Below are 18,339 nucleotides of genomic sequence, written 5' to 3'. Positions count from 1 at the left end.
AGTGGTCACATATGGTTGTGAGACCTGGATCATAAAGAAGGCAGAATTCCAAAGAATGGATGGCTTCAAACTGTGGTGCTAGAGAAGACTCTTGAAAGTCCCTTGGGAAGCAAGGAGATCAAATCTGTCAATCTTAAGGGAAATCGACCCTGAATATTCACTGGAAGGATGATGCTGAAGCTCCAGTATTTTGGTCATCTGATGCACACAGACAACTCATTGGAAAAGTCCCTAATGCTGGGAAAGATTGAAGGCAGAAGGAGAAAAGGGTGTCAGAGAATAAGATGGCTGGACAGCATCATCAATGCATGAACATAAACTTGGGCAAACGCTGGGAGATGGTGAGGGACAGGGAGGCCTGGCGTGCTGCAGTCCATGGGGTCGCTAAGAGTCCGATGCAACTGAGCGGCTCAACAACAGCAACAATGTATGGGACATAATATTATGCCTCTGCTGAAAAGTGCCCAACTCTGCTTCTTCATGTTAATGGTCCTTCCCTTCCTCTCTGAGGGTAAAACTGACCTGGGACATCTTTCCTTTGAAATGACTGCTCCAAATCATTTGCAAATAGGGGCTTGAACAAGAGTGTGAACACACACACACTCCCCACACCAAGAAAAGAAATAGGGTGGCCCACACAGTTCTCTATAAACACAGCTAAAATCCCGGTCAAACAGCTGTTCCCTGAATGAACCTCGCTATCTGCCTCTGCAAGATCAGGATAAATGCTTATCTAGTGGTGGACCCTGGTAGCTCAGCTGGTAAAGAATCAGCCTGCCATGCGGGAGACCTGGGTTCAATCCCTGGGTTGGGAAGATCCCCTAGAGAAGGGAAAGGCTACCCACTCCAGTATTCTGGCCTGGAGAATTCCATGGACAGAGGAGCCTGGCAGGCTACAGTCCATGGGGTCACAAAGAGTCGGACATGACTGAACAACTTTCACTTTCACTTTCACCGGTGGACCCAAATCAAAGGAGCAGTAACCTGAAGGTAGCTTGAAGTCGCCATGTTGAAGCCAGACATGGCTTTCAATTTTCCTATGAAACCATTGCTGATCTCTCCAAAGCATTACCAAGGGGCATAATTATAGGACAGAAGACAGTTGATAACTTAAGCTTTTCCTGTTTGAAAATGAACTCTAAATCTTCCTCAAAAAGATGCATTTGTCACAAACATCCTTTCCTGGTTACCCTCAGTTAACAGCAAACTCATCCTTTTGCACCGGCCTAAAAGACACTGATGCCGCCTGGACTCCTGTTTCCCTCACACACACGCACTCGATTTATCAGCAAGTCCAGCGGACATTACTAGAGCCCAAAGCACTTATATTCCCCTCACCACCACCGTCCAGCAAGAACTTCCTCAAAATGGCGCAGTTCCTATTCCAGCCCCTCCAAAGTCAATTCTCAACATGCTGTTCCAGTTCAGATCAGTTCAGTCTCTCAGTCGTGTCCAACTCTTTGCGACCCCATGAATCGCAGCACGCCAGGCCTCCCTGTCCATCACCAACTCCCGGAGTTCACTCACACTCAGGGCCATCGAGTCTGTGATGCCATCCAGCCATCTCATCCTGGGTCGTCCCCTTCTCCTCCTGCCCCCAATCTCTCCCAGCATCAGAGTCTTTTCCAATGAGTCAACTCTTTGCATGAGGTGGCCAAAGTACTGGAGCTTCAGCTTTAGCATCATTCCTTCCAAAGAAATCCCAGGGTTGATCTCCTTCAGAAAGGACTGGTTGGATCTCCTTGCAGTCCAAGGGACCCTCAAGAGTCTTCTCCAACACCACAGTTCAAACGCATCAATTCCTTGGTGCTCAGCCTTCTTCACAGTCCAACTCTCACATCCATACATGTGAAAGGAAAAACCATAGCCTTGACTAGACAGACCTTAGTCGGCAAAGTAATGTCTCTGCTTTTGAATATACTATCTAGGTTGGTCATAACTTTTCTTCCAAGGAGTAAGCGTCTTTTAATTTCATGGCTGCAGTCGCCATCTGCAGTGATTTTGGAGCCCCCAAAAATTAAGACTGACACTGTTTCTACTGTTTCCCCATCTATCTCCCATGAAGTGATGGGACCAGATGCCATGATCTTTGTTTTCTGAATGTTGAGCCTTAAGCAAACTTTTTCGCTCTCCACTTTCACTTTCATCAAGAGGCTTTTGAGCTCCTCTTCACTTTCTGCCATAAGGGTGGTATCATCTGCATATCTGAGGTTATTGATATTTCTCCTGGCAATCTTGATTCCAGCTTGTGTTTCTTCCAGTCCAGTGTTTCTCATGATGTACTCTGCATATAAGCTAAATAAGAAGGGTGACGATATACAGCCTTGAAGTACTCCTTTTCCTATTTGGAACCAGTCTGTTGTTCCATGTCCAGCTCTAACTATCTCCACTTGTCACAATCTTACTAATTCTGTAAAACAGCTCAAAATGCCATCTCTTTCTTGAAGTCACTCTACTCGCTGCACCCTTTTCTCACCCAACAATGAGGAGTCCCTCCTGCCGTGATACATGACATCATGGTCTCCTGGTATGTTTATTGTTATTCTGTCTTGTGTTCATGGTTATTTGTGTATGGCTGGATTGTAGAGTAAATAAAAGTGTAAACCACACCAGGGCATAATTATTCGTGTATCCTTGACAGCCCCAAGCCATGGGAAACTATAATTAACACCACTTTAATAAGAATATCTCTAAGGATAAAACAAGAGCAAATGTTCAGAATTCATTTTGGTATTTTATTAAGACATTTTTAGGACATCATCTATTTAAAAAAACTCTTTGGCCACAGGAAGGACAGATATTTATGGTAAAAACAAGAAGACAAGGCAAAGACAGAAAAGAATGTCATAAAAAAAGTGAGAATCATTACCTCATTTTGCTGAGCTTAGTAAGCAAAATGTCCTCCATCATTTTTCTTGGATGACTTTGAATAAAATATCCATGTGTGACTATATTAAAAAATGGAAAAAGATACTTAACGTCAGAGCATGAGAACCAGAGGGAAGTACCATAAAGCCCAGGTGCCAAAGAGAGAGCACAATACAGATGGATGGATGGAGAGAAGTCTCAGCAGTGGGAACAAGCAGATGCGCAGCAGCACCTGCAGACCAGCTCACCTAGTGGCAGCATTGCTTCTGGCAGCAGCACTTCTGCTGGCAGCAGCAGCTCTTCTGCTGGCAACAGCCCTTCCCACACGAGTGGCAGCTGCAGGTGCGGCGGTGGCAGCAGACCACGGGGACGCTGCAGCAGCCCCCACAGCAGCCGCAGCAACAGGGGCAGCAGCTGCTGCAACAGCCCACCCGGTAGCATCTGCAGCTGTTGCAGCTGCCACAGCTGCCACTGCAGCCACCACCACAGCCACCACCGCAGCTGCCACCACAGCCACCACCGCAGCCGCCACCGCAGCCACCACCACAGCCACCACAACTTCCACAACCACAGCAGCCCATGGTGTCAGTAGAGAGGACTCAGGAGAGGTGAGGAGGGAGTCTCAGGATGTGAGGGAGGTTGGATGTCACCTTCTTCTAGGGGGACCCTTATATATCTTCAGGAGCTGAGCCAAGAATATACAGTTTGTGCCTTGTTGTTCACCCCACTTCCTATAAGAGACCTCACGAGACTCTCACATCCTTCCTTGTTGAGATTGTGTCCCGTTAATACTGCTCTTTTAAACCATTGGCTGTCTCTTAAAGCTATATTTAGATGAGAACACACTTGGAACAGCTTTGTGCTCCTAAGAACTTACACGTGTATGTATGATTTGCGCCAGGGACTAGAACAGTGCCTGACCCATTGTACATACTCAACAGCCAGCTGTTGTATTAAATAAATGCCTGAAATATTGAAGAACTATCCTCATTTTTTATAACCGTGACAGTTTGCATCTGGAGTCAGGTAAAAGTCGCATTTTTTAACATATGCTTCTTACTCATCGCAGGTTAGGAAAAAAGATTGTTTTTCTCTCTACTGAGATTTGCTGCTTACCTGGGTCAGCAGGGGTTACCACAGGGACGGGGGCACAGGCATCATCAGGCCAGGAAGGTCCTCCTTGCTGTAAACCCTCTTGGGGGGTCACCATTAACTCTACCATAGAGCCATAGACCCCAGCACTGGGTCACCTCAGGCCAAACAACTACCAGGGAGGAAATGGAACCCCGCTCATCAGCAGATAATTAGATTAAAACTTTACTGAGCAAGGCTCTGCCCACCAGTACAAGACCCAGTTTTTCCCATCACCAGTCTCTCCCATCAACAAGCTTACACAAGCTTCTTAGCCCCATCCATCAGAGAGCAGACAGAAGAAGCATAGTCTCACAGCGGCTAAAGCAAAAACCATATTACAGAAAGTTAATCATGATGAAAAGGCAGAATGTTATGTCCTAAACAAGATAAAACGCCAGAAAAACAGCTAAATGAAGTGGAGATAAGCAACCTTCCAGAAAAAGAATTCACAGTAATATAGTGAAGATGATTCTGGATCTCAGAAAAAGAAAGCAAGCAAAGATCGAGAAGATGCAAGAAATGTCTACCAAGACCTAGAAGAGCTAAATAAAGGACCAACACAGAGATGAATAATACACTAGAAGGGATGGGTAACAGAGTAACTGAGGCAGAATGGATGAATGACCTGAAGGACAGGACGGGGTAAACCACAGCCCCAGAACAGGATACAGAAAAAAGAATGAGAAGAAATGCAGACTGCCTAAGAGACCCCTGGGGCAACATTAAAAGCACCAACATTCACATTATAGCAGTGCCAGGAGGAGAAGAGAGAGAGAGAGAGGACCTGAGAAAATATTTGAAGAGATAATAGCTGAAAACTTCCTGAGCATGGGAAAGGAAATAGTCAACCAAGTCCAGGAAGCACAGAGAATCCAAGGAAAGATAAACCCAAGGATGAACACACCAAGACACATAGTAACCAAACTGGCAAAAATTAAAGACAGAGATAAAATATTAAAAGCAACAAGGGAAAAACGACAACATACAAAGAAACTCTCGTCAGGCTATCAGCTGATTTCTCAACAGAAATTCTACAAGCCAGAAGGGAATAGCATGATATATTTAAAGTGATGAAAGGGAAGAACCTACAACCAAGAATACTCTATCCAGCAAGACTCCTTCAGATCTGAAGGAGAAATGAAAAGGTCTCCAGTCAAGCAAAAGTTAAGAGAATTCAGCACCACCAAACCAGCTTTACAATAAATGCTAAAGGAACTTCTCTAGGCAGGAAACAAGAGAAGGAAAAGACAGAAATAAAACCAAAGAAATACAGAAAATGAATCCCAAACCATTAAGAAAACAGTAATAGGATCCTATATAACAATAATTAGCTTAAATGTAAATGGATTAAATTCACCAACCAAAAGATGTAGACTGGCTGGGTGGATGAAAACATATGCACATATGTACTTCCACTTATCACATCACTCTTCTTGACATCCCCCCACCAAACTGTATGTAATTATTTTATATTGTTAAGTTAATCATGTTCCCATTATGGCTTGTAATTGTAATTATCTTTATTTTGGAGGGGGGTCTGGCTGTTGACTGTGAAAACTGATAAAACATCTTTTACTATTGTGATTATGTTAAAAAAAAAAAAAAAAAAAAAGCACAGCTATGCTTTCCCTGGGTCCCAGAGATCCTTATTTTATAAAAATTGACTGTTCATTAAAGATTACCCTGCGCACACCAAAAAAGAAAAAACTTGTGTGATGTCAGATGCTAAAACTATAATTTTGTGTAGCCCACACCCAACATCTGCTAGGAGGAAGTTCCTCCTTGTCATTTGTCTGTTAAATAATTGGGTAAACAAAAATAAGAAAGATTTCATCCCATGGCTGGCCTTTTCCCATGCCTCGCTGGGTTTGAGACCCAGGGCCAGCCCATCGGTTCAGCCAGAAAATGGCCCAGGAGAATGTTAATCTGAAGTGACTGGTCTCCATCCAGCTGGCTCTGTGGGTGTCGTTTCCTTCTTTTGCCCCAAGTAGCTTGCAGGTATAAACAGTAATCCCCCTTGCTTGACTGTCTTGAGAACTGGGGCCTGCCCAACCAGTCCAAAGAGCTCACTGCCAGTCTTTCTTGGGACTTACACTGCAGCTTCTGCATCAGAGACATCTGGGCTTGGGCACGTCCGTGCTTCTCCCAGGACGTTGGTGTCCCTGGATTGACAACTGGCATCTCTTTGTTAAGTTTACCTTTTGAAAGCTAGAGAAGGAAATCTTAATATGCCCTCCTTTGATTTACTTCTCACCATTGAGCAGTCTCTTCCAGCTCCCCATTTCTGTTGCCCAGCATCCTGGAAAAACTCTGGGGCACTCGTGGGAGCTCTTCAACTCTTCACTTACGTGAGCTCTAGGATGGTCATGTCTGACACACAGGTGACATTCTGAAGCCCCTGAGGCTGCTTTTCCCTGCACCTTGCCCATCACGTTTCCATCTCCAAACTAAAGATCTGACACACGACTACTTCATTCCCAACAGAAAACTCAAAGTTATGAGGCTGCTATGCTAAAAATAGCAAGTTATCACGGCACAGGTGCTCAAGAAGGAAGTAAACAAAGTCTTGTGAGACTCTTCCAGGGAAAGTGGGCCAAAAAACAGGAAAAGGGGTCGGTATATAAGGGTCTCCCCCAGCAGAAGGCGGCATCCAACCTCCCACATCTCCTGAGTCTCCCTCCTCACCTCTCCTGAGTCCTCTCTACTGACACCATGGGCTGCTGTGGTTGTGGAAGTTGTGGTGGCTGTGGTGGTGGCTGCGGTGGTGGCTGCGGCAGTGGCTGTGGCGGTGGCTGCGGCGGTGGCTGTGGTGGTGGCTGCAGCAGCTGCAACAGCTGCAGGTGCTACCGGGTGGGCTGCTGCAGCAGCTGCTGCCCCTGCTGCTGCGGCTGCTGTGGGGGCTGCTGCAGCGTCCCCGTGGTCTGCTGCCACCGCCGCACCTGCAGCTGCCACTCGTGTGGCTGCGGTGGTGGGAAGGGCTGTTGCCAGCAGAAGAGCTGCTGCTGCCAGCAGAAGTGCAGCTGCCAGAAGCAATGCTGCCACTAGGTGAGCTGGTCTGCAGGTGCTGCTGGGCGTCTGCTTGTTCCCACAGCGCAGGCAGTGGGAGCACTGCCTCCATCCATCTGTCTGCTATGCACTGTCTCTCTGCCACTTGAGCTTCCTAGGAATTTTCTCTTTGGTTGTGTATATCATACTTTGAGGCTTCAGTGACTCTTCATTTCTTGAGAGTGATGGCAGGACCTCTTATACAATGACATCCAGTGGGAAAAGATGGAGCTGCTTGTTCATCCTTAGCATAGCGCTTGGCAGGTGCTGACGGTATGGTAGTTGTAGAGACCAGCCTCTCTCAATTCAATCTTGTCTGCTTCTCCGAGATCTGTTACCCTGCTGTGTAGGATTTAGACTCTGTGTTGGGACTTTGTTTTAGTATCTTCTTTTTCTGCTTTGAGCAGTTCAAGTCTTCATACCTTTAAAGTGTTTAAAGCCATGGGAATAATTAAATTCAAAGCTGTGAGCACCTCTGAGCACCTGATAGCAGCCCATAGCCCTGATCTCAGACTAGTAGCACTGAGATCCTCAATATTTTGACCTGTAGCAGGTGTTCATTGTTTCTGTCCACCAAGTTTTGCCTTTGCCATCTCTAAGCACAACGGATTCCTGATTTTGCAACGCCTGCTTTATACTTCTAATTATTACACTGCCATCTTCTAAATGTCAAATAAAATAAACTAAATCATCCTCAAAATATTGACTCATAAGATCTTCTTACTTGGTGGTAACCTCTGAGGGAAGATGGAGGGGTTAGGTTGAATAATGAGGAAAGAGACCTCCCTTGCTTGCTTGAATTGATTGTGAGCACAAACTACTTTAATGGAAGACCTACATTAATAAACATTAAAATTTTAAGTGTTTTGTCTGTTTCTCATCTATTTTGTGACCTGATTCCTTTTTCAAGGATATCTTAAGTGAACTGACAGTAATAGCCAAGAACATGTAAAGCTGGACAAAGTTTACCTCGGCTATCTGAATTTCTGCCATTGTGATCCATGCATATTTCCTTCTCAGGAAAAACAACTTCAAGAAGTATGGATTTCACATGCAATTTAAATTTGATTTGTTAAGAGTGTCTTTTTGACAAGTGGGTTTCCTCAATTAAATTTAAAATCCTTGTTTAGTCACAAAAGATTAATTTCCACAGATTTTTAGCCAACTGTCTGTCTAATTACAATCTAAATATCCTCTATAACAGAACACAGTACTGCTTCTCAGTTTAGAACTATATTTTCACATTTACTGTGAGCAAATCAGGTTTTGGAATTATGAAGCTTTTAGGTGAACTCTGCCATCTCTTTTGAAACAATGAATATTCCACAGAAGCTCACACTCATCCAGCCACCATCACGGCCATCATCACCATCCCAACCACAATTGCCAGCTTCACCACCATCAATTTGCTTTAAAAAAGAATGAATTGGAAGAGTAGCATTGAAACAGGCACATTATCATATGCAAAACAGACAACCAGCGGGGATTTACTACCTATCTCAGGAAGATCAAACACAGGGCTCTGTGACAGCCTAGAGGGATGGGATGGGGTAGGAGGTGGGAGGGAGGTTCCAAAGGGAAGAGACATATTCATTCCCATGGCTGATTCATGTTGATGTATGGTAGAAACTAGCACAATATTGCAAAGCATGTATCCTCTAAATAAAAATTTAAAAAAATAAAAATTGAAAGGAAGACTGAATATAGAAACTTAAGAAACTCACCTTTCAATGGTCTTTTAAACAGTGTTTTCAAGGTCCCCATAAGCTACTTCTGAAAATGAGTAACAGATTGGAATGCACACAGAAAACAGTCATTCCTCTACAAAATCTGTAAGAATGCTGAATAATACTGTTTCTTGTGACAGCACTTAACCAGTCTGAACCTTCACTTTTTTAAGTACATGTCTTTTAATTCAGAAATTTCATAGCTTGGACAAAGGCATACTCTTTACAAGGCTATTCATGCTACCAAATCAAACTTGAGTCTGCTACCCACACAGAAAGCCAATCTATTGACCCCAGGTGGTGGGGAGGGAAAGTGCAGCATTTACTATAAGGCACCTCACAAGGAGAATGGGTGGCTCATGCTCAGAAACCCCAAACTCACCAAAGGATTTCAGCAAAGGCTTTTAAAAAGCCAAGTAAGGGAGAAGGTCCCAGGGTCTGTGATCAGCTCATGCACACTGCTCTGATTCGTTGATGGTGAGGGAACAGGGTGGTGTCACAGGGGTTAATATATCAACCCTGAGGCACCAGGAGGTCTGCAGGACATATGCTCATGATCAAGTAGTTAATTTCTTCCATTTGGTGGAACTTTCTAAGAAAAACTTAGAAAATATGCATCAGATATTATTATCTAAGTATTCAGAGAAGAGTGATAGCAGAGGATATAGGGGAGGTGTCTGCCCTAGGAGGGTTCCACTTGGTTGAACTCATGGCATTGAACTTAAAGACTTTGTTGTTCAGTCACTCAGTTGTGTGTGACTCTTTGGGACCCCGTGGATGGCAGCACAGCAGGATTCTCTTTTCTTTATCATCTGCCAGAGTTTATTAAAAGTCATGTCCATTGAGTGGGTGATGCTATCCAGCCATCTCATCCTCTGTCACCCCCATCTCCTCCTGCCCTCATACTTTCCCAGCATCAGGGTCTTCTCCAATGAGTCAGCTCTTCGCGTCAGGTGGCAAAAGTATTGGAGTTTCAGCATCAGTCCTTCCAGTGAATATTCAGGATTGATTTTCTTTAGGATTGATTGCCTTGATCTCCTTGCTGTCCAAGGGGCTGTCAAGACCCTTATCCAGCATCACACATAAAGACTAGGAAAACACTATCTTCCCCTGTGTGTATATGTGTGTGTGTTAGTTGCTCAGTTGTGTCCAACTCTTTTGACCCCATAGACTACAGCCTGCCAGGCTTCTCTGTCCATCCATGGAATTCTTCAGACAAGAATGCTGGAGTGGGTAGCCATGATACCACCCTTATGGCAGAAAACGAAGAGGAAATGAGGAGCCTCTTGATGAAAGTGAAAAAGGAGAGTGAAAAAGCTGACTTAAAACTCAACATTCAAAAAACTAAGATCATGGCATCTGGTCCCATCACTTTGTGGCAAATAGACGGGGAAATAATGGAAACAGTGTCAGACTTTCTTTCCTTGGGCTCCAAAATCACTGAAGATAGTGACTACAGCCATGAAATTAAAAGATGGTAGCTCCTTGGAAGAAAAGCTATGACCAACCTAGACAGCATATTAAAAAGCAGAGACATTACTTTGTCAACAAAGATCTGTCTAGTCAAGGCTATGGTTTTTTCGGTAGCCATGTATGGATGTGAGAGTTGGACTATAAAGAAAGCTGCTGTTGCTGCTCCTGCTGCTGCTAAATCACTTCAGTTGTGTACAACTCTGTGGGACCCCATAGACGGCAGCCCACCAGGCTCCTCATCCCAAAGAAAGCTGAGCAGTGACTAATTGATGCTTTTGAACTGTGGTCTTGGAGAAGACTCTTGAGAGTCCCTTGGACAGCAAGGAGATCAAACCAATCAATCCTAAAGGAAATCAGTCCTGAATATTCATTGGAAGGACTGATGCTGAAGCTGAAGCTCCAATACTTTGGCCACGTGACGTGGAGAACTGACCCACTGGAAAAGACCCTGATGCTGGGAAAGGTTGAAGGTGGGAGGAGAAGGGGATGAAGGAGGATGAGACGGTTGGATGGCATCACCAACTTGATGGACAGGAGGCTGAGCATGCTCCAGGAGTTGGTGATGGACAGGGAAGCCTGGTGTGTGCAGTACATGGGGTTGCAAAATGTCAGACATGACTGAGCTGAACTGAACTGAGCCCTTCCCTTCCTCGGGGGATCTTCCTAACCCAGGGATAGAACTCATGCCTCCTGCATTGCAGACAGATTCTTTACCGTCTGAGCCACCAAGGAAGCCCTGAAATCAGATTCAATTTCTCTCTATAAAACAGAATTCTGCCCAATTGTCAAAAAAAAGAAATAGATCTCCATGAACTGAGAAAGAATGATTTCAGATCTATTAAGTGTTCATAAAGCAAGCTACAGTGTACAAGGTCAATTATGTAAACTGAAATTTACATAAAAAATTATAATATACAATCAAGAGAAATGTGTTAACAATGAGGTATACATGAGGTGTTGTCCGAGTAACTGCAGGGGAACAACGGGGACTAGGAAGGTTTGGGGCTTCCCAGGTGATGCTAGTGGTAAAGAACCTGCCGTCCAGTGCGGGAGATGTAAAGAGATGTGGGTTCCATTCCTGGGTTGGAAAGATACCCTCGAGGAGGGCACGGCAATCAATTCCAGTATTCTTGCCTGGAGATTCCTTTGGACAGAGGAGCCTGGCAGACTACAGTCCATAGCATGGCAAAGAGTTGGACATGACTCAAATTACTTAGCACCCATGCAGGGAGGTTTCAGGAAGAGGACCTGATATGCTGGCTCCCTGCGGGCTTTCAATGGTACGCCTGTGATGGCTCTGCCACCACTGGAGCTTCCTGTGACATCACAGCTGAGCAATATCTCACCAGGGGAAGCGATGCTCTGAGTTCTTCCTCTTTGCTGGCCTTTCTGGATGTCCAACCACAACTTCCTCGGTACTGGGGCTGAGGGATTCCAGGGAAAACAGAGGCAAAGAAAGCCTGATAGTGGCTCCCTTCCTGCTGTGTTGGATCCAAATGTCTGATTTTCAATTGACCAAAGACTTCAATGGCTCCAGATTCCTAGTGGGTAAAATAATTTGGGGGGCAACCCATGGATTCTTATGAACAAAATCAGCTCAATCTATAGATGTCATTGGCCTTTCCTGGTGCCTCAGTGGAAAAGAATTCGCCTGCCAGTGCAGGAGACATGGGTTCAATCCCTGGTCAGGAAGATCCTCTGGAAAAGGAAATGGCAATCCACTCCAGTAGTCTTGCCTGGGAAATCCCACGCACAGGGAAGCCTGGTAGATTGCAGTCCATGGGGTTGCAAAGGGTCGGACATGACTTAGAAACTAAACAACAATAACAACAATAGGTGTCATTAAACGATTCACACTTACCTTATTTCCTGCATGTTTTTAAATTCCAATAGGTGCTATCCTTTGAGATCTTCTATAGTCACAGAAATAGACCTACAACAATCTCTCAGATTCCTAAGGAGACACACCCAGATAAGAGAGGCTTGTCTCCAAACACATTCAGGACAGAAGTGAGGACTGTATGATTAAATTATCATTATGCATTTAGAAATCTGCAACAGGATCACTGTTGAAGCTGGAGAGTTGGGAGTTCATTACATGCTTAAAGGTTCTTTACAATAAATAGTTTAAAAATACAAAGATCAACAAATAGTATACAATTAGAAAAAGATGCTCACCCTCACTAATAATGAGGAGAAGTATTGATCTTTTCATCTGCTGTAGTAACAAAACATTGCTTTAATACTATCTGGTGTTGGTTGCAGAGTATAAAGCAAGCATCATACAAAGTGGGTGAGAATGACCGATGTACATTCTATAGAGGGTTATTCAGTTAACTTTCATCACTATGTAAACCATAGATAATCTTTGATATAGTAATACCATCCCTAAGAATTTGTTCAAAGGAAATAATCAGAAGAGAGAAAAGATGTATTATATAGTTAACATTGATGGAGTGCTTATTTTGCGCTGGGGCTTGAATCTTTAATCTGCATAATAACCATATGGATCAGATATTAATATTATTATTATCATTTTCATTGGTTCAGATGTTAAAGAATCCACCTGCAATTTAGCAAACCTCGGTTCGATCCCTGGGTTGGGAAGATCCTCTGGGAAAGGGAACAGCTACCCACTCCAGTATTCTGACCTGGAGAAATGCATGGACAGAGGAGCCTGGCAGGCTACAGTCCATGGGGTTGCAAAGAGTCGGACACAGCTGAGCAACATCCATTTTCATTTTAGGAATAGGAGACCAGAAAGGTGAAGTTATTGCACAAATAAGTCAGTGTTAGAGCTGAGAATTGAACCCTGGGAATCTGACACCGTGTGGGGAGTGTTCTGTTTGCACATTCATGACATTATTAAAGGTTCACTTATAAGGAGACTTCCCTAGTTGTCCAGTGGCTAAGACTTCGAGCCCTTATTCAGGGAGCCCAAGTTCCATCCCTGGTCAGGGAACTAGATCCCACATGCCACAACTATGAGTTTGCATGCCACTGCTAAGACCCAGTGCAGACAAATAAATTAGATAAATAAGTTTTTTAAAGTTCACTCATAGGCATTTGGCCAAATAAATTGTGCTACCTGCAGCTATTACAATATGTCCCACATGAACATCAAGCACCTTTGCCTCTCAGACTCATCCCACCTGTACTTGCATGTGTACAAAGCTGAAGTTCCCTATCAAATAGCCCACAGCATATTCCAAACAAGGACAAACTGTAGCAACATGCTTTAGCCACCCAACTGTTCAGGCCTCTAGTTAGAGCAGGGTCACATGTCCATCAACCTCCACAGTCATGGTTGTGTCATGTAGGGTAATGGCTGGATCCGCCCCAGTTTTGTGTTGGAATCGCATCCCTCTGGTAGTCACTGCCAGGCTGCCCTACACCTCTGCACGTTCCCACCTCCATTTGTTGTAAGAGATCTCTAGGGTGCCAGGTCACCTACTCAGCTGTCCCTCCTCACGGCACCCACCCACATTCCTCCACTTTCAGCCTCCTCACCACAGACCCTCTTTGCTGCTTCTGACCCACTCTTGTGGATCCTTGCCCTGCTGGGCTGAGGGTGCCCTTCTGGCATCCACCGCTTTTACACCATCCATACCCACCTCCCCTCCTCTGTCCCAGAGGTGGACCAGGGTCTTCTTTTAACTCCCCACAACCTTTCAGACTCCAGACAACAACCAAGCTAGTCTCTACTAAAGGTACAAGGACAACAGAAAGGGATTTAAAATCATACCAATGCAGCCATTCTCTTTACCCCTGGGTGCCTCTGTGACCCCCTCGATTCCACTACTGGTGTCTGGAGGGAGCACCAGCCAGCTCCGCTCCTCCCACAGAAATGCCCTCAGGCACCTTTGCTCCCCTTGGAATCCAGGCACAAACCACAATTAGACTCCAGTGAAAGGAAAATTGTCCCACACTGGCTGGGGCCTTGCCCTGATCTTATTCTTAAATCTACCTCAGGTCTAGGCAGGGACTGTGGGAAAACCTGCTCCCTTCAGGGTAAATCCCACTTTATTCTCATCCTCACAGATGAGGTCTTGCCTCCAAACCCAGAGTTCACAACAGGACAATTACTTCAGAACTCAATATACCAACATCTGTACCACCTGATACCTGGAGTATTTCAAGTATCATACATATGGGATGGACTTCCTGGGTAACTCAGCTGGTAAAGAATCTTCCTACATACAGGAGACCCCAATTCGATTCCTGGGTCAGGAAATTTCCCAGGAGAAGGTATAGGTTACCCACTCCAGTATTCTTGGGCTTGTCTGGAGGCTCATATGGTAAAGAATCCACCTGCAATGCGGGAGACCTGGGTCTCTATAGTCAAGGCTATAGTCTTCCCAGTGGTCACATATGGTTGTGAGACCTGGATCATAAAGAAGGCAGAATTCCAAAGACTGGATGGCTTCAAACTGTGGTGCTAGAGAAGACTCTTGAAAGTCCCTTGGGAAGCAAGGAGATCAAATCTGTCAATCTTAAGGGAAATCGACCCTGAATATTCACTGGAAGGATGATGCTGAAGCTCCAGTATTTTGGTCATCTGATGCACACAGACAACTCATTGGAAAAGTCCCTAATGCTGGGAAAGATTGAAGGCAGAAGGAGAAAAGGGTGTCAGAGAATAAGATGGCTGAACAGCATCATCAATGCATGAACATAAACTTGGGCAAACGCTGGGAGATGGTGAGAGACAGGGAGGCCTGGCGTGCTGCAGTCCATGGGGTCGCGAAGAGTCGGATGCAACTGAGCGGCTCAACAACAGCAACAATGTATGGGACATAATATTATGCCTCTGCTGAAAAGTGCCCAACTCTGCTTCTTCATGTTAATGGTCCTTCCCTTCCTCTCTGAGGGTAAAACTGACCTGGGACATCTTTCCTTTGAAATGACTGCTCCAAATCATTTGCAAATAGGGGCTTGAACAAGAGTGTGAACACACACACACTCCCCACACCAAGAAAAGAAATAGGGTGGCCCACACAGTTCTCTATAAACACAGCTAAAATCCCTGTCAAACAGCTGTTCCCTGAATGAACCTCGCTATCTGCCTCTGCAAGATCAGGATAAATGCTTATCTAGTGGTGGACCCTGGTAGCTCAGCTGCTAAAGAATCAGCCTGCCATGCGGGAGACCTGGGTTCAATCCCTGGGTTGGGAAGATCCCCTAGAGAAGGGAAAGGCTACCCACTCCAGTATTCTGGCCTGGAGAATTCCATGGACAGAGGAGCCTGGCAGGCTACAGTCCATGGGGTCACAAAGAGTCGGACATGACTGAACTACTTTCACTTTCACTTTCACCGGTGGACCCAAATCAAAGGAGCAGTAACCTGAAGGTAGCTTGAAGTCGCCATGTTGAAGCCAGACATGGCTTTCAATTTTCCTATGAAACCGTTGCTGATCTCTCCAAAGCATTACCAAGGGGCATAATTATAGGACAGAAGACAGTTGATAACTTAAGCTTTTCCTGTTTGAAAATGAACTCTAAATCTTCCTCAAAAAGATGCATTTGTCACAAACATCCTTTCCTGGTTACCCTCAGTTAACAGCAAACTCATCCTTTTGCACCGGCCTAAAAGACACTGATGCCACCTGGACTCCTGTTTCCCTCACACACACGCACTCGATTTATCAGCAAGTCCAGCGGACATTACTAGAGCTCAAAGCACTTATATTCCCCTCACCATCACCGTCCAGCAAGAACTTCCTCAAAATGGCGCAGTTCCTATTCCAGCCCCTCCAAAGTCAATTCTCAACATGCTGTTCCAGTTCAGATCAGTTCAGTCTCTCAGTCGTGTCCAACTCTTTGCGACCCCATGAATCGCAGCACGCCAGGCCTCCCTGTCCATCACCAACTCCCGGAGTTCACTCACACTCAGGGCCATCGAGTCTGTGATGCCATCCAGCCATCTCATCCTGGGTCGTCCCCTTCTCCTCCTGCCCCCAATCTCTCCCAGCATCAGAGTCTTTTCCAATGAGTCAACTCTTTGCATGAGGTGGCCAAAGTACTGGAGCTTCAGCTTTAGCATCATTCCTTCCAAAGAAATCCCAGGGTTGATCTCCTTCAGAAAGGACTGGTTGGATCTCCTTGCAGTCCAAGGGACCCTCAAGAGTCTTCTCCAACACCACAGTTCAAACACATCAATTCCTTGGTGCTCAGCCTTCTTCACAGTCCAACTCTCACATCCACACATGTGAAAGGAAAAACCATAGCCTTGACTAGACAGACCTTAGTCGGCAAAGTAATGTCTCTGCTTTTGAATATACTATCTAGGTTGGTCATAACTTTTGTTCCAAGGAGTAAGTGTCTTTTAATCATGGCTGCAGTCACCATCTGCAGTGATTTTGGAGCCCCCCAAAATTAAGACTGACACTGTTTCTACTGTTTCCCCATCTATCTCCCATGAAGTGATGGGACCAGATGCCATGATCTTTGTTTTCTGAATGTTGAGCCTTAAGCAAACTTTTTCGCTCTCCACTTTCACTTTCATCAAGAGGCTTTTGAGCTCCTCTTCACTTTCTGCCATAAGGGTGGTGTCATCTGCATATCTGAGGTTATTGATATTTCTCCTGGCAATCTTGATTCCAGCTTGTGTTTCTTCCAGTCCAGTGTTTCTCATGATGTACTCTGCATATAAGCTAAATAAGAAGGGTGACGATATACAGCCTTGAAGTACTCCTTTTCCTATTTGGAACCAGTCTGTTGTTCCATGTCCAGCTCTAACTATCTCCACTTGTCACAATCTTACTAATTCTGTAAAACAGCTCAAAATGCCATCTCTTTCTTGAAGTCACTCTACTCGCTGCACCCTTTTCTCACCCAACAATGAGGAGTCCCTCCTGCCGTGATACATGACATCATGGTCTCCTGGTATGTTTATTGTTATTCTGTCTTGTGTTCATGGTTATTTGTGTATGGCTGGATTGTAGAGTAAATAAAAGTGTAAACCACACCAGGGCATAATTATTCGTGTATCCTTGACAGCCCCAAGCCATGGGAAACTATAATTAACACCACTTTAATAAGAATATCTCTAAGGATAAAACAAGAGCAAATGTTCAGAATTCATTTTGGTATTTTATTAAGACATTTTTAGGACATCATCTATTAAAAAAAACTCTTTGGCCACAGGAAGGACAGATATTTATGGTAAAAACAAGAAGACAAGGCAAAGACAGAAAAGAACTTCACAAAAAAAGTGAGAATCATTACCTCATTTTGCTGAGCTTAGTAAGCAAAATGTCCTCCATCATTTTTCTTGGATGACTTTGAATAAAATATCCATGTGTGACTATATTAAAAAATGGAAAAAGATACTTAACGTCAGAGCATGAGAACCAGAGGGAAGTACCATAAAGCCCAGGTGCCAAAGAGAGAGCACAATACAGATGGATGGATGGAGAGAAGTCTCAGCAGTGGGAACAAGCAGATGCGCAGCAGCACCTGCAGACCAGCTCACCTAGTGGCAGCATTGCTTCTGGCAGCAGCACTTCTGCTGGCAGCAGCAGCTCTTCTGCTGGCAACAGCCCTTCCCACACGAGTGGCAGCTGCAGGTGCGGCGGTGGCAGCAGACCACGGGGACGCTGCAGCAGCCCCCACAGCAGCCGCAGCAGCAGGGGCAGCAGCTGCTGCAACAGCCCACCCGGTAGCATCTGCAGCTGTTGCAGCTGCCACAGCTGCCACTGCAGCCACCACCACAGCCACCACCACAGCCGCCACCACAGCCACCACCGCAGCCGCCACCGCAGCCACCACAACTTCCACAACCACAGCAGCCCATGGTGTCAGTAGAGAGGACTCAGGAGAGGTGAGGAGGGAGTCTCAGGATGTGAGGGAGGTTGGATGTCACCTTCTTCTAGGGGGACCCTTATATATCTTCAGGAGCTGAGCCAAGAATATACAGTTTGTGCCTTGTTGTTCACCCCACTTCCTATAAGAGACCTCACGAGACTCTCACATCCTTCCTTGTTGAGATTGTGTCCAGTTAATATGGCTCTTTTAAACCATTGGCTGTCTCTTAAAGCTATATTTAGATTAGAACACACTTGGAACAGCTTTGTGCTCCTAAGAACTTACA

General features: G+C 45.1%; 3 protein-coding genes across 3 annotated transcripts; 1 reads left to right on the top strand and 2 right to left on the bottom strand.

Moving 5' to 3' along the window:
* Positions 1-3,116: 3,116 nt before the first annotated feature.
* Positions 3,117-3,513, bottom strand: LOC132659102 (small cysteine and glycine repeat-containing protein 4-like). The gene has a single exon (XM_060408743.1). The coding sequence runs from the start codon at positions 3,447-3,449 to the stop codon at positions 3,117-3,119; it is 333 nt and encodes a 110-aa protein (XP_060264726.1). The 5' UTR covers positions 3,450-3,513.
* Positions 3,514-6,667: 3,154 nt separating this feature from the next.
* LOC114112914 (small cysteine and glycine repeat-containing protein 7-like) lies at positions 6,668-7,737 on the top strand. The gene has a single exon (XM_060408744.1). The coding sequence runs from the start codon at positions 6,715-6,717 to the stop codon at positions 7,045-7,047; it is 333 nt and encodes a 110-aa protein (XP_060264727.1). The 5' UTR covers positions 6,668-6,714; the 3' UTR covers positions 7,048-7,737.
* Positions 7,738-17,340: 9,603 nt separating this feature from the next.
* Positions 17,341-18,106, bottom strand: LOC132659104 (small cysteine and glycine repeat-containing protein 3-like). The gene has a single exon (XM_060408746.1). The coding sequence runs from the start codon at positions 18,040-18,042 to the stop codon at positions 17,722-17,724; it is 321 nt and encodes a 106-aa protein (XP_060264729.1). The 5' UTR covers positions 18,043-18,106; the 3' UTR covers positions 17,341-17,721.
* Between the last annotated feature and the right edge of the window lie 233 nt (positions 18,107-18,339).

The sequence above is a fragment of the Ovis aries genome, unplaced genomic scaffold, assembly GCF_016772045.2.
Source record: "Ovis aries strain OAR_USU_Benz2616 breed Rambouillet unplaced genomic scaffold, ARS-UI_Ramb_v3.0 scaffold_134, whole genome shotgun sequence".
In the NCBI taxonomy this organism is placed as follows: domain Eukaryota; kingdom Metazoa; phylum Chordata; class Mammalia; order Artiodactyla; family Bovidae; genus Ovis; species Ovis aries.
This window is presented reverse-complemented; position numbering and strand designations above follow the sequence as displayed.

Coding starts and splice junctions, on each gene's coding strand:
- LOC132659102 (XM_060408743.1), bottom strand. CDS start 3,449: ATGGGCTGCTGTGGTTGTGGAAGTTGTGGTGGCTGTGGTGGTGGCTGC.
- LOC114112914 (XM_060408744.1), top strand. CDS start 6,715: ATGGGCTGCTGTGGTTGTGGAAGTTGTGGTGGCTGTGGTGGTGGCTGC.
- LOC132659104 (XM_060408746.1), bottom strand. CDS start 18,042: ATGGGCTGCTGTGGTTGTGGAAGTTGTGGTGGCTGCGGTGGCGGCTGC.